Source organism: Osmia bicornis, chromosome 13 (assembly GCF_907164935.1).
Source record: "Osmia bicornis bicornis chromosome 13, iOsmBic2.1, whole genome shotgun sequence".
In the NCBI taxonomy this organism is placed as follows: Eukaryota; Metazoa; Arthropoda; class Insecta; order Hymenoptera; family Megachilidae; genus Osmia; species Osmia bicornis.
In genome coordinates this window covers 5079643-5095134 of record NC_060228.1, presented here as the reverse complement: position 1 = coordinate 5095134, position 15492 = coordinate 5079643, and the positions used below count along the sequence as shown (strand labels likewise).

Here is a 15492-nt window from a genome sequence, read left to right as displayed (position 1 = left end):
TCGAGAAATAATGTAATTCCAAATGTAGTAACGATGAATGGTTTTGCGTGAAGAACGGTCGTATTTTCCGAGCAAACTACACGAGAGTTAAACTTACGAACGTTCACCCCGATAAAAATTTATACGACTAATGCTCGTCTCTTAAAGTTTAAAGATCATTCGCGTTCTAACGCGAACGAAAATTTATACGAACCGAGACGGAACGGCGGTCTGCGACAGTAAACGACACCCGTTCCTATCATTTTATATTCCATCGGATGAGGGAAGTAGGTTTCATGGGAAGGGTGGTGGAAAAACTTGGCGCGAAGGATTGCAATCCGAAAGTTTGGATCAAACTGTAAACGCGACCGGCAAGAGTCTAACTACTTGCTGATTCGTCGCCTATCAGAGGCTTCCATCGACGGAAGTTGGCCGGTGTCGGTGAGGCTTTGCAACTTCAAAAGAGGATCAAAGTGTCGTCGGATTACGCGTCAGATTCGAGGCGACGAGTATCTGTACGTCTCCTCCTATTGGCCGAGATATCGATAACTAGACCATCATCGAGACGAGTAGGACAAGGAAATAAGAGAAAGGAGAACGAAGGGGTAGGAAGAAGAGTAGTTCGTGGCGAAATTAAATTCCTGGCTCCCACTAATTGCAGAGGACGAGCAGGGCGATTAATAATACCAGGGAGCCAACTTCCAAGCTGGCGCAATCGATCCTTTAGGAATTATTGAGATTCGGATGATGACAGTCAAGACAGGGAAGATCAATGAACTTTTTTTATAGAAATACCAATGTTATTCGCTAATAATTCATTCATACTTTACGACAGTGATACTGATTAGCGAAGGTATACATAAGATTCATGAAAAGAGAGTTTCAAGAATAATTATTACACAAATAATGAATATAATTGAAAATTAATTATTTTTATCAATGACTTCAGTTCAGATACACATAAGCTCATGAAATTACGAAGATTGTAAATTACACGAAACTTACGGCCATCAAAGTGTTAGTCCATTAATTATGTTACACTTGAATATTCACAAGCATTTATAGTTAAGAAGAAAGAGGGAAGGATCTGAATAATTAATGTACTGTACTAGATACGCTCAATTTCACTGTGGCTGTTGGAGTGTTAATCATTTTACGATAGTACTTTATGATCATGCCGGTAATTAATGTTAACTCTTTGCCATTAAAATATGTATTCTACACAGAAGCTTGGTACTATAATAATGTTCCAATATTAATGATCACTAGCAATATTCAAATTTACATCGTGAATAATTGTGAAGGAAGAAAATTGGAACTTCAATTATTACTTTCGGATTTATCTTGAGAACTAAATTTTGCAAACAAAAAATACTTAGAAGAATGATGTATACTTTTAAGGTCATAAGAATCATTAAAAAATGAATCGACGTACAAGGAAGAATTCTATCCAGCAGCTGTTGGAGGGAAGGAAAAGCCGTGGAAGTTACGGAATCTTTTCAACCGTGATTAAACCGTGAGCTAACTAAAAGTTCTCAATCCACCAGGTATTTGCATACCTTCGAACTTAAACGGCTTCAAGAGAGGGGAACAAAGTTAACACTTCGCTAAGTAGTTTACTATTAAACCATAAGCCCGGAGGTGCAAGCTGTTTGCAATTTACATGATTAGACAACGATAACGCCTGAGCCATACGTGTCGGCCGTTTAGCAATGATTTTGAAACACTTCTATTCGTAAAACACTGAACATACCGTGTCTGAAACTTTCTGAAACTCCACGAGGATCAGCACAGAGAATGCCAGGATAGCCGGCTTCAATCAACGGACCGCGTTGCAAATCCGACAGCACGACACCGTGTCACCCATTGGTCCAGTTCGAGAGATCGGATAAAGCCAGCACATTGTTGCAAACGAAACGAAAGGAACACGACAGATCATTGCCACGACCCAACTTTGGCTTAGTTCACACGGCACTCGTGCAGGTTAACTCCGTCCGTCTGATCGGTTCGCGAACAAACTCGTCCATCACTCCACCACCTGCACCCTCGCACCAACCACTAACCACGAGGTGTCTTCATCTCGTGCTCCCTCTTCCTCAAGCTTTCACTACTCTCGTGCGGATCTCATGACGACGTTGTTCGTCTCGCGAGACGGTTCACAAAATTCCCGGCGACATCGAGAGGAAAACAAGAAATGGACACTCCGAGGTGGGGGTGGATGAATCGCATACGATCGTTCTGCTATAACCGAACAATCAACCAACCGACCGACCAAACCCGATCCCGAAGACCAATCCCCAAGGACGACCCGCACCCTCCGTGCACGCGATCGGCAGTCTGTCCCGGGCTTTACTGACGGCCAACCGCGCGACCTCCATGGAGGTGGCGGTGCTGGTGCTGCTGGTGCTGCTGCTGCTGCTGATGATGATGCTGCCGTCGGTGGTGGTGGAGCTGGTGGTGATGGTGGCGGTAGCTGTGGAGGTGGAGGATGGTCCGGCACTCGAGGAAGCCGGGACATCCACAGCGCCGACGCCTGGTTTCGTACCGACCACCAGTCCGGTCGATAACGCCACGGCAACCCCCGGGTCGTTCCGACTCTCCTCCTTCTCGCTCCACGCTTTTCTCCCTCTTTCACCTTCTACCCTTCTTCTGCTCAATTTTCTCCCCCTTTCTGTCTCTCCTTTCTTCTTATTCTTCTTCTTCAAAACTTCTCCGCTCTACCATCTCCGCGTTGCTTCTTCTGCATGCAACCTCTTCCACCCTTCATCGAGCACAACTTCCAAGCTCGATTTTTACTCCTCCTTCGCATTCTCCCGACAGCGATTTCTCCTCGTTCGACGGCATCTCTTCTAGATTTTGCTCCTCGCTGTTACTGCGCCTTGCTCTCTTTCGTCGCACCCCTTACCCTCGCTACGGTCCGCGGCGAACGAGGGATGGAAACAGAGAACGGTAGACGTTTTCTTTGTTCGTTTTGGCAGCAACAGACAGTCATCGCGCTGGAAAGGGAGGGATGGTCAACAACGTACATCTTAGAAAGGGTGAAAATATTCGCTAGATCGGATTTCTGTGATTGAATCTTCTATTTATTGGGTAATTATCCATTAAGTCGTCCGGATTAGACTTCTTAATGCCTAAATGCTTTTCATCTATGTTTCAATTCTGCCTGATAACTTTGGTTATCCTTCGATCACGTGCAAACCGTAAATCACTAACTATTCCATTCGTAAGGAAACACCTTTGATGCATCAGGTGCAATTCGATTGCACTTTGAAAAGCGACCAACAGGCACCAAATGCCGAGCGCGATTGTTTTCTTCTCTATCCTTCGAGATAAATAAATCCCGGGGGTTGGTAAACACCGAAGAAACAGTTGAGATAAATTAACAGGAATCGAGTTAGCCTGACTTGCGGTATCTCCAGGGAGAAAGAGTGGCGAACGCACTCCCCTCCGATGTTTGTCGAAGAATTACGTGTTTATTAAATGAGAAGAGGACGAACGGGGATAAGAATTGTTTCTATAGGGTAGGATAGATAGATGGTCGCGTAAACTAACAATTTTCTGCTCTCGTTTATGGAAAAAGTTTGGAAACGCGTTCGCCTGATTTATAAGATTACCTTCCCTTTGTAAAACTACCGCTTTGAACGGAACTGCTTGTGAATCTGGTAAAATACAGGGCGTTTCTAAATTAAACGATTGAACTTTGCCAATATGTTCCGTAGAAGGTAACGTTGCATTATATTCGAAGCTGCTATTAAAAACTGTATCTTAAAGAATATCAATTTTTCATTACAATATTTAATTCGTTCTTTCCGGAGCTCTGTAAATTTTGTATTAAAAAGAAAGAGCACTCCTCCATTTAATTATTTTGCCGGTAGAAGGTAGAACTGAAATTTCAATCAGCTAAAATCTTGCGGAAATTCGAAACAAACGAAAGCATCCCTAGTTGTCGTAACTTTCAACCCGTTCGTAGGGTAGAAAGCCGAGGGCCGTAAAAATCAGTGGAATATTCAAATCGCCGTCACGGTGGTAGCTAAACTCGAACGTGGTCACGTGAGCATGCTCGGAAATTGCCTCGTTATCCTCGACGTCGTCGTTATTTACGGGTCTTAACGAGCGAAAGCTTACGCTTTCTCCTCTCGTCAGAACGGTACGAGACTCGGTTACGAGCCACCCTTTCTTCGCACTCGTCGCGCATTTTCTTTCTACGCTTTACCCCAGCTAGCACTTAAAATGCGACGGAACGGGCTTTTAACCGATCAAAACTATATTTCCATTCTGGATCGATAGGCGAGAACACCGGATGCAAATGTACGTACGGTAACACGGACCAAGATATTCCGTCCTATAAAACGGTGAATAGCTTTGGCGTCTTGATGAATACCGAGGGAATCCGACGACGCTTGAATTTTTTTTTATAGCTACTGAAATGTTTTAATCAATGAAATATTGTCGAATTTTGAAAGAATCGTATTAAAAACTGCAAGTATATCTTATATAAAGTATATCCTAAAAAATAAATAGTATTACTTTTGCAAATAAAAACTTTTGAGACTCGGGGCTTCGATCGTTTGCCCGAGGGTGGAGGAAAGATGTACTGGCTTTATTTACCCTCATTCAATAAGATGTAGCAGTGTTCAGGAAGTGGGGATGCACGAGACTTGAGAAAAAAGATGTGCGCAGATGCAGGCCTGGTCAACTTACGAAACTTTCCCCGGATGTGGCTGCAAAACCTTGGAGGAGTTTCACGACGAAGACCAGAACTCGGCGTTCTCTAAACAAGGTTCGAACGTGGATGATATTCGCTGTTCGAGTTATGGAATCGAGTTAAAGCAATTTATAGCGGGGTAGTGACCCTGCCCACGTAGTCGAGGAAGCCGGCTACGATATAAACCCATGGCCTGGTTTTTCTCCGGCTAGGACGACTGGTGTATCGTTACAGAAAATATTAATTAAAGAAGCCTCTGAAAAATAGCATTTCCAGCAAATCATCTGGGAACGACCCATTTTATTACGAATTTTCTTATCTGCTTTATGACTCTTAGTTAATGAAATGTGTCATTAGGAACAACAGCCTCTGGCAACCATTTGCCACAAATGCATAATAAAACGCGTTAATTGGTACAGTGGAAACAGTTATGTGTAGAATACACTGTAATTGCAATTATACAGAATGGAATCGTTTCATTTTTCAATTTGCACTTTCCATTCGTTACCTCTGGTAATTAGTATTTTGATAGCAGCACATTTCATGAAGTTTATGATTCTCGCAATTTTATGTTCTTTATAAAACATACACTTGTCCTAATAATTTCCTATTCGTTTCTCTCTCTAAGACCACGCTCGTTATAATATAAAGAAAATGCTGAAAGTTGCAGAGATTTCTATTGAAAATCGTCCTGCGGTATGTATTCTCCACAATGAAGGCAATTTCATCGGAAATATTGCAAGTGGACTAAAGATATTGAAGAGCAGTGTATGGAATATTATAAAAGAAAAAGAAACCACTCGCGGAATAATGAATGGGAGTCCGTAAGAAGTAAACGTTCTTTATAACAGGAAGCCAGAAACATTACAATAATTAGTAAGCGTAAAAGAAAATTAATGGTGCCAGAAATTAGCTGTGAACTTAATAAGAAAGGAAACAGAAGTGTGCCAGTTTTAAGGAACAGTGAAATAGCTTTTAAACGTACCTTTATTTTTGTAAATGGAACAGTTGCGAGAAAATCGTATTTACTTGCAGCAATTAAATGAAAAAATTACAAACCTTCGCACAACCAAAAAATTCAGAATATTTTTTTTATACGATACAGAAGAAATCTGAAAAAATTCCTCGACCTACAAGCCACGGAAGCTCAGCTTTCAAAGCAATCAATCGATTCCCGTCACAGTTAATTAGATCCTCTCGAACCTGTGCAATCGAAGGTAACGCGGTTTCTCCTCTCGCGGACAAATAGATCGAATTTTCCACTGACACAGGAACGATCGTAACTTATGAAGCGACCCGGCTAGGGGAAAAAGGGCAACAAACGGAAGAAAGAGAGATTGGTCGTTCCTTGTTTGTCCTCCAAGTAAACGCCGTCAATTAAGCAGGTGTATCCGGGGGGGTAGTTATCGGGAGGGAAATTTAAGAGATAGACTAAGTCGCCAGGACAACGCCGCTTAATTTACATTTCATTAGTTTAATGCTAATGCCTGCCTCCTTTACAGAGAACGTATGGACCTCTGCCAAGGTATTTTTCTGCAAGAAATGCTCAGAGATTTTTCCGAAATAAATGTTTCTCCACGATATCGGTAATTTATGTGGTACGATTATACTGTTATATAATTAGTTAACAACCTTGTAGTGAAATAGATTCACAGGAACAGATGCACAAAATCATTTTCATAAATTCTGTACTTCTTTTTCTCTTCATATACGTAAATCTACTGCATTTTACCTCTTATATCTGCTATTCAAATTTTCTTTCACGCAGTAATTAATTAATTATTAATATCTTCGTCGCATCGTGAAAGCATAATTAATACATGCTAGTGCATAATGTAAAATGAAACGTAATTCAACTGCTTAATAATAGAAGACTTGCAAACACCTGTTGAATACATTTCATTTATGCATGATTCGCTATTTAAATATTAAATCAGAAATGTATGTACCTACTTATGTATGCTATGCTTAAATAGTTATTCTGTTAACGTGCTTATACAGTGAAGCATCTCTATGTTTCATTTTAATGTACAAAATATTACATATAAAATAATAATTACAATCTCTGGGTTTTTGAATTTTTTTAAAATTTGACGTCGCATAATATCATATTCGATATTTTCATCGATACGGAATGTAAATTTATTTACAAGGTAAAAGCGAGTTTGCTTTTAGACTTCGCTACTATAGCAAAACTCTTTGAAGATCAATAGGGAGAATCAAATTACGCACTTACGAGGCTAATGCATTGTGTCCTTATAGATAGAAACTTCATAAAAATCTTCTTTCGTGAAATAAAAATTCTGTAATAAAGTAATTATAAAACTATAATGAACTAGGTTGTTCAATTACTATTATCAATTTAAAATAGCAATAAATCAAATTGCATCGTTATGATTGCAGCCTTGGAAATGATAATAAATTTATTCAAATAAATGCTTTTTCTAACATTAGAAATATTGCATAGAGGAAAGAGCGTGGTTTTGAATAATGTACATAAATTTAAATTTAAATTTACTTCGAATATTTTGGAATATTAGCACGACGTACATATGTATAAAAACACCATATTACCTTCGTTGCTCCTCTGTTCATAGATGAATGTTGAAATTATATTTGTTCACTAATTCAACTGTTACCTTTTACAGAAATCACGAAACGCTGCGTAAAACTTCCTAAACACTCTTACGTTGACTCCACGTATGGATTTGTGCACCGAGGCAAGGATCTCTTTCAAATTCACAAGTGGCTCCCTCTCACTGCGAATATTTAATTGGCGCCAATGTTTAACTTGCATTAATCAATCAAACGTTTGTAATTTCTTTTTAGGCGATTACAAAATTGCATATTCAAAGGTAAATCTAATTCCATAATGAAGGAAAGTTTATTACAAGGTACTTTCAAAAAGTTCTATGTTTTATTAACTAATTTCATTTCGTTTGAACGTATAAAAACGAAAAAGTAAGAAGGGATAGAGAAAGAAATAAAGTTTTTCCGACGAAGTATAAGTTTTACAATACGGACGATTCGATTCAAATGGTAAATGGTCAAAATCGAGTATCATAGACCGAGATTTATTTCTGACCCGGTGCATCTGTTCGTCCATCCAGAATTCGATACGTCAACCGTAGAGTCGAGGACGTTCCTTAACAAAAATAAAAGGAACAGTAAAATATGAACGTTATTGGAAACACGATTTGGTGGAAATAATGGAGCGCACGAAATGTACGAGCTCTATCTTCCATCTTTTCCCTTTGCTCTTTCTGGTTACATGGAAGATTTATTCGTGAATTTGATTGATTTCTGTCATTTTTATTTTTCACCTGTTAATCAGAAAAAACTAATTTAAATCCTATGAAGGTGAAGCGTTCTCTTGACTCAAATTTATTTTATTCATTGACAGATTGAGTCATCTGTGATGAACGCACTTGGCACTCGTAGTGTTCAATTTACCTGTTAGGACGAATCGATGGAAATCTAACTATCACGTGAAATGGAGAAAATTGCTAGGAAAGGGAATGGAATCCAAAGGATTGGCGTCGAAGAACGGCGCAATCGGTATCCCAGTAAGTCAAATGCCAGGCAATTTCGAGAAATCGCGGCTTCGTTCCCGAATCGATGAGTGCTTTCCTTCTTCACCTGCAGTCGGTTCCTTAGATAAGAGCAGTCAGCAATGCGTCAATAGAGACGAGACGTTCCTTCGAGACGTTTCTAAAGCAATCTGCATCGATCCTGACGCTACCTTTATGCGGTTACCCAAGTATGTGCCTGGTTAAATCTAAACTTGCTAGCTTTTAGTATTCAATTTAACGTCTCATCGAGTCCAAGGTAAACTTCTTCAGAAAAATAGAAATCTTCTGCGCCCCTGTAAGAATTTAACACTATGAATGTTGGTAAAAGGATCTGATGGAGTGTAAATTTAAGAGCATCGTATCTAACAAATACGAATCTCTAGTCGCTTATTACAGCAATCGTATCGCATCCACAGCCATTCACAAGTGCTCGTAACACCAACGATAAGCCGGGGATCGTTATCCGCTTGATATAGCTTCCGGAAACGTATCGACACCGTTTCGACACACGGAAACACGAGTGATCAATGACAGCTACTAAGGGAGGTTTAACTTTCGAACGAGAGAACACGAGAAATTTTCGAATTTTTTGAATCTAGTTGACTCTTCCATTATTCTAATATTTTTTTGCAAATAAAAATACCGTTGCATTAGGGATAATTATTGAGCAACCCTCGTAGTTTGATACACTACGGTCATCAAGCGTTCATTGGGGACATGTCCGTCATACCGTTGAACGCTCGACAGTAATAGTAGAAGTAATTTACTTTTTTAGTGGATCGCTAATTGCTGAGAAAAATGTAGGTAATATAGGTACTGTCAATCTTCAGTATGCTTCTGTTTCAAATAACAGAATTTTACAAATTTTTAACGAGTTTCAGTAACGACTTAAATTAATTAATTGTTGTAATTTGATATTGGGTATTTATAATATGGAAGAGTTGATTTAATCAATAGTATTTGCTATATAACTAGGATAATCTGTACATCAAACTAATGCATAACGTGTTATCTGCATTATTAGTAAGTAATTCCTTCAAAATGGCCACTAAATTACACTTCACTAATAACGTTTACAGCTTAACGACAGTCGATGCATTACATAATATCGTTGTACCTTAATGAGCTATCGCTGAAACGTTGTTGTTAATTTGCTGTTCATGTAATATTCGGACGAGCGTGCGTTTAAATCGGGTCCGCGTAATTACATGAAGTCATGCAATCTGGGATACGCAAGCTGCTTCGCAGGATTATTTCCTTGGAAACCGTGTTCTGCCATTCTCCGATCGCTAAGCAGCAAAATGAAGAACGAGCCAAAAGTTATAGGTCGTTTCAAAATAAATATACCCCGTTAAAATTGCTAAAATTCTAATGAAAAATATTCAAATCATCGACACGTAAGATCTCCCCTCAGGATTTTCAGTTAATTACCCTTCTGTTAGTAATTAGAATAGATCCAAGTCGTTAAAGGAATCACTTAAAGTATACTTAGGAGATCCGATGTATAGGGGTGCATCTTTTTTGAGATAGCCTGTAGATTTAAAGGATCCAAGAGCTCTCGAAGCCGGTTAAACTCGTCCTAGATAAGCGAGCCTCGATGTAACTGTCGAAACAAGAAACACAATACGAAGGAAATAAGCGAAAGAAATCTATGAACGTCCGTAGCAGTATGCTGCAACTATTAAGCGTTAAATTATTCTGGCGTCTTTCGTCTTAGATATGTACAACCAGGTACAGTGCTTATTATCTTCTTCCTCTTCCTTCATTCTTTCCATTCTGCTTTGAGATTATTTTTAGCGAGTCAAAAGCAACTGTTGTTGCAACTTCTCCATAATCAAAAGAACGATACCTTTTAGATCAGAAAGAAAATTGGCTATTTTCTACCACTGTCTTTTCTAATACCCAGCAAATATCGTCCTCTATCGATGCACCATCTCGAGCACTATTATCGCTTATCTGGGAAAGTCATCACATACGTAAAACGTGTTCCAGTATCCAATTCCGGTACCAATAATAGCACTCGTAATCGTCGATTCGGGGCCAATCGATTTTCAAGAAGACAAGACACCATCTCCGTTGCGATCTTCCTGACCCACCCTTTTATCCCTTTCTTCCCACAGTCCGCAATTTTATTCCAGTAACAACCGGGAGGGCCAGGCATTCGTTTGTTGACCACCGACGAGGAAACGGACCAAAGAGTCCCTACTTATTTTTAGAAGCCTCAGGCTGCTTCTCGAAATCACCAACCTCCAATTCACCCACGACATCGACGAGTGGGTGTCGATGTAAGCATCCTGCCGAAGACAAAGTGGTGGTGAAAAGGTTCGCAAAAGATTAGATGGAGGGATGAAACGACGGAGAAAAATATTTCTATGAAAATGTGCAAAAAAAGAAGAGAACCGTCGTATGATTGGAAACGTAGGAAAGGATTGAAAACTATAAACTCCTTCACGCATTAAAAATTCCGTATCTTCGAAATTCCATAAACCCACTTGCAGCCGTACCATCATCCAAGCATTACACTTAAACACTCTCGATGTAATACCATTAAATCGGCTGGAAAGTAGCTTAACGGCGACAAGAAACATATACACATTCCGCTCATCACTCGGCAGCCGTAAAACGAAGAAATAAATGGATTCCCAAAGATGATCGTTCGGAAACAGGTTTCGTTCTAGCGATCCCGAAATCGTGCCCGTCGTTATCCGCAATCCGATAATTTCAGAGAGGAATGCAGCCCGCTGCTTCATCCTCATTTCTGCCGATGTGCTGTCCCGTTATATATACCTTTGCCTTCTACCGTCAGATGCACGCACGTATTCAACTCAGACAGTGGAAGGCTGGTGTCGGACGCACAAGAAATCCTTCCAGCCAGCTTCTGCACTTGCCGCACTTTTGGCGCCGACACTAATTGCCGTACCTGCTGTATACGGACAGCCGTCTCGTAAAAGCTTAGCCAGTTGATCGTTTGGCCTTGCCGGAGTAAAATACTCTCGAGATATACCCACCCTCCGTGCAACGGTTCACCGAAGACTGTCGTTCGCCTGTTTCGAGAGTGTTTCATGGTGAAGTGCTCGTACCGATGATGCTACGCTCCAGCGGACGGTAATGTTCCTCGATTCCTTCGTCGAAATTATTTTTCGTCGACGGTGCGTGGTTTTTGTGTCAGACCGCCGAGGAGCCGACTTAATTAATGGAGTTTCGGTGCTAAATCGAGGTGAACAGTGCACGAATGACCCCAGTTTGAAATACAGTTAAAGTCAATGGTCTCTCGAGTGTCGCGTTGGAGTGGAAATAAAACAGCGACGACGTCCGGTTATTTCGCATGAGAAAAACTCGAATAACCCGCGAGTTTGTCCCAGTGATGACTCGTCGAACCACCAAACGGAGGCGAGATATCAGCCACGGGAAGCTGAAGAGTAGACCAGTCGGTCGAGAGTCGATCGGTGATTGAAGTGACGAAAAGAGATACGTTGACCAGACTGGTTTATTTCTACCGCAGGTGAATTTACGTAAGGATCAATGTCGACCACCATTTGCCCCGTTCTCGTGCTGTCATTTCTGATACTGTCGCTATCGGCGGAAGCCGAGGAAATGATGGATCCCTTTGTTCTGATACGACAGACGCTAAAATATTGGCTGAAGATCTACAAGATGTACCACGAAGAGGTGGCTCTCGGTTACTGCTGGGCCGAGTATTTTCTGCTGTTCGAAAAGAATATGACGAATGTGTCGCGCTCTGTATCCCAGGAACCTTCCAATTCAGAGTTTGCCAGCTCAACCCTTTTATCTCTTCGAAAGAACGACGTTCCAAGGGATGAATTTAAAGAAAGTCGAACAGAAGATTACTGGATGCTCGGTGGATCGATGGACTCGTCTCGTAAATTTTTATCTCCGAAAATGGGTCAAGGTTCTTCGGGTGCTTCTCGAAAGGTTCCATTTTTATTCCAATTTTTTCATCCGGACCGAGTGGAATCGTTCGACGGTAGTTTGCTTTCCGTCGGAGAAACGGTAGATTCCGATCCGAGATTCGAAGACGGTGCGATTAAGGAGCTGGAAGGTAACAAGGATAAAGGCGATTTTCCTCGCGAAAGGAAGCTTAACTCGGTGAATCTGAAATTGCAAAGAGTAGAACAACGGTTGAGTAGCTTCGAGGAGAATCAGCGCGGAAATTTACGCGGTAAACGTGACGTAAATGATCAGATAAGAGGCTTCGTTTGGCTTCCATTGAGGATCAAGCGGCTGGCTTCTTCGCGCGCTTCTTCCTCGGATGAAATTTCGAAGCAGGGTGTTTGGAAAACTGGTATCGAGTCACGTTCGTCAAATTCCAGAAACCTCATTGAAACACTCGATAAAAAATATCGATTACGGAACAATGAAGCGACAATATTTGCTACGAATATTCGTCCAATGAACACTCGATCAAAGATAAAAGCATCGTTCGTAATACCTGGAGGAATCGTTAATGTCCCGGGGCAATTTATCACCATCAATCCTCGAGCGTTACAGAGGAATCGATCACCCGATGAGGAAAAGAAACTGGGAAGCAATTGTGGAGACGAGAACAGCTCTAAACAATTACCGAACGTGAGCGATAATCGGTATCGGAGGAGCCAACAGGATTTTCTCCTGGTGGAGTCAAACGTAGGTCGAAACGCGACCATTCCTGTGGGAACACCCTTCTTACCTCCCATCAACTATCCGCAATTTATGGGGGACGACAGCTGGGCGAGAGGAACAAGCACGAATTCGAGATCAACTCGATCCTTCTGGGCGAAGGATCGAGGTCGACGACCTCCGGACAACCGTGCCGTGCCACGTGGAATTGCTAAAACCTTCGGCACGTTTTTTCGTGTCCGTGAAACGTTTATGGGCTTTCTAAGAACCCTTGGATTCTTTGTGCAAGTAGGCAGGGAACTGATAGATTACGTGGAGTCCAATACCGCGCTGGCCTGCACCAAGGACTACTTATGGGGCAAGGCTGTTCAGTGGATTGATTCTTGAATTAAGTGTTTGAGATTAGGTACCATTAGTGAAGTTGAAGTTTCGTTTCAAGTTGAAGCATTCAAGAGCATATTCAAGGGCATATTGAGATGAGACTGAAGTGTGAATTGAGAGCAATAGTGTACTCTTTGTAATACTGATCTTCTTGGGGGACTTGAAATTAACAGTTGTTTAATATTTCATATAGGAAATGAAGAACTGATCTGTGCCAAGTTCAAATTTTATACAATTTATTTCTAATTTTAATAAAAGTTTTATTTTTTATCATTAAAAATCACTTTTCGCGAATGAAAATAAAAATAGAACTTATAGAACTTATCCTCTTCATTTCCTAATTGTTTGATTATATTGAACTTATATTGCCAATCAATTGATTTTTATAACAGTCCACGTGTTAAGCGAAATCTCCGATAGAATTCTCATAAAGAGGGTAAAGTTGATCGCAAAAACGTCTATAAAACTGGGTCGAAACTTTGTTACCGTCGAAAAATATTCTCCTATCAAAACAGACCCCTGTTAATGAGCGTCAATTAGAGAAGCACCCAATATAGGCGGCCGTGATTTATAAGTAGCTCGCACCGGAAGTGCAGTGAAGGTGCCGTAAAAGCGGCCAATGATCCTTCGATTCGTTAATCCTGGCTAAGATCGATCGATCGGTCGATCGATCAGCTAATATCAGACGTCTTGGAAGAGGAATCGTTCGACCGTTTGCCATGACAGGGCTCGGTAAATGAGTCGCCGATAACGCGGGCTGCCATGGACGGTTCGGGGTTAGAATTAAGAGGGGCAATTGATTCCCCAGAAACAGGTGTTCGTTGTAGTCGATAGTGAGCATCGCGAATGAATTTTTGATGCCACCTGTTGCTGCATCCAACTCTATCTTTCCTTCTGTTTCTCTCTGCTACCCTTTCAAGCCGCAATGCTTCTCGAGTTACTATCAGGGAATAACGACGATTGGCTGGAAAATGAAGCAACATCGATAGAAATGGTAATAGTTATTCGTTTATTTTAAAATAAGGATAAATGTATAAAACAACAATGACTTATTTTAATAAAGTATTCTAGACACCCCGCAAATCAAGATTCTCGATGAACCATTCAGCCAAGAGCATCCATCGAGTACCAATGGTTTACGGATAACAAGAATCAACAGCCCTCGAACGATCGTCGTTGCACGAATAATTATCTCAAGACAAAAGTTCTCCATTTCGATGGGAGAAAGATAGGGAAGAAAAAAGAACAGTCCGAGAGGTGATCGTTTTTATGCAATTATCCGAGAGGTAAATAAATACTCGATATTAATCGTATTCCTTTGGTTCGTTAAACTCATCGACGATCCACCGGTATTCGTTTCATCAAGCCTTGAATAGCGGAGAGGATGGACGGATGCTTGTGAAAGGATTGAAAAGTCCTGAATAGTCTCGAGAAAGATCAAACACGGAGGGGTCGAGGCATCAAAGGGACAAGGAGGTGGATGAAAGGCGAAATGATAAGGGCAAGGAAATAGGAACGATCATTTATGTAGAACTCGCGTGAAACAACCCCTTTGCTTTCTTTTTTTTTTTACTCTCGAAAGACTTGTTGACATTGTCTCGTGCATAGAAGGAGGCGAAGCGACACGTTGATTAAACGCAGTGAGTGCTCTGTATGAGCAAACTGCAACGAGGAACGCGTTTATTTCGACGGTAGCCCTCCTCGTTTGTCCTCGTATTCAGCCCTGATCTTACACAGATTTTCGTTTACACGACCGCGTTTATTTAGAACGACGGTACACGTCGCGCTGATGAATTTCCAGAACCTTGGTGAGATTCTTTTTAGCGAGATTCTGTGTAAACGATCGCCAGCAATTAGTGGGTGTTAGATAATTAAGGAGTTAATCGACCTTTACTTCTGGAAAATAGTTTGAATTTTCGTTTGCTAATTTTTTTTATCAGTTAGAGGAAATATCATCAATATTCAATGAAATTTTATAAATTTATTTATTACTTCTTTCTATTTCCTGTAGAGGAGCAGGGAACGGAAGTTAGCTTAGGGGTAGCAAGAGTCATCATTCACTTCCACTGATCCGCACTCGCATTCGCAGTCGCTGGTACATTCAATCCACCCCAGATACAGAAAGAAAAGAACCGCGTAAATATGTATGGAGAACGCGTAAGAGGGTCGCTCTATGAACCTGCATTCAGAGAGCAATTCATTATTAAGAACCTCTTAAAGACTGTCTTAAAGCGGTCC

General features: G+C 40.9%; 2 protein-coding genes across 6 annotated transcripts in view; one reads left to right on the top strand and one right to left on the bottom strand.

The window, feature by feature from the left end:
- The window catches only part of LOC114877018 (neuroligin-1-like), a 32768-nt gene extending 30348 nt beyond the window's left edge, over nucleotides 1-2420 (bottom strand). The window contains exon 1 of the mRNA XM_029189088.2: nucleotides 1733-2420. The gene's annotated coding sequence lies outside the window, so the exon portion shown is untranslated. The remainder of the gene's footprint in view (nucleotides 1-1732) is intronic.
- Nucleotides 1-15134, top strand: part of LOC114877025 — a 69388-nt gene extending 54254 nt beyond the window's left edge. For 2 of the 5 annotated variants that reach the window (XM_029189107.2, XM_029189109.2), the window contains exons 3-6: nucleotides 7333-7909; nucleotides 8088-8250; nucleotides 10377-14248; nucleotides 14318-15134. In XM_029189107.2, coding sequence (XP_029044940.1) covers nucleotides 11779-13260 — 1482 coding nt within the window. In that variant the 5' untranslated portion in view covers nucleotides 7333-7909; nucleotides 8088-8250; nucleotides 10377-11778 and the 3' untranslated portion in view covers nucleotides 13261-14248; nucleotides 14318-15134. Of the gene's footprint in view, nucleotides 1-7332; nucleotides 7910-8087; nucleotides 8350-10376; nucleotides 14249-14317 lie in introns of those variants that run through there. The other 3 variants (XM_046288530.1, XM_029189108.2, XR_003789493.2) reach the window with 3 other exon arrangements.
- Nucleotides 15135-15492: the final 358 nt, after the last annotated feature.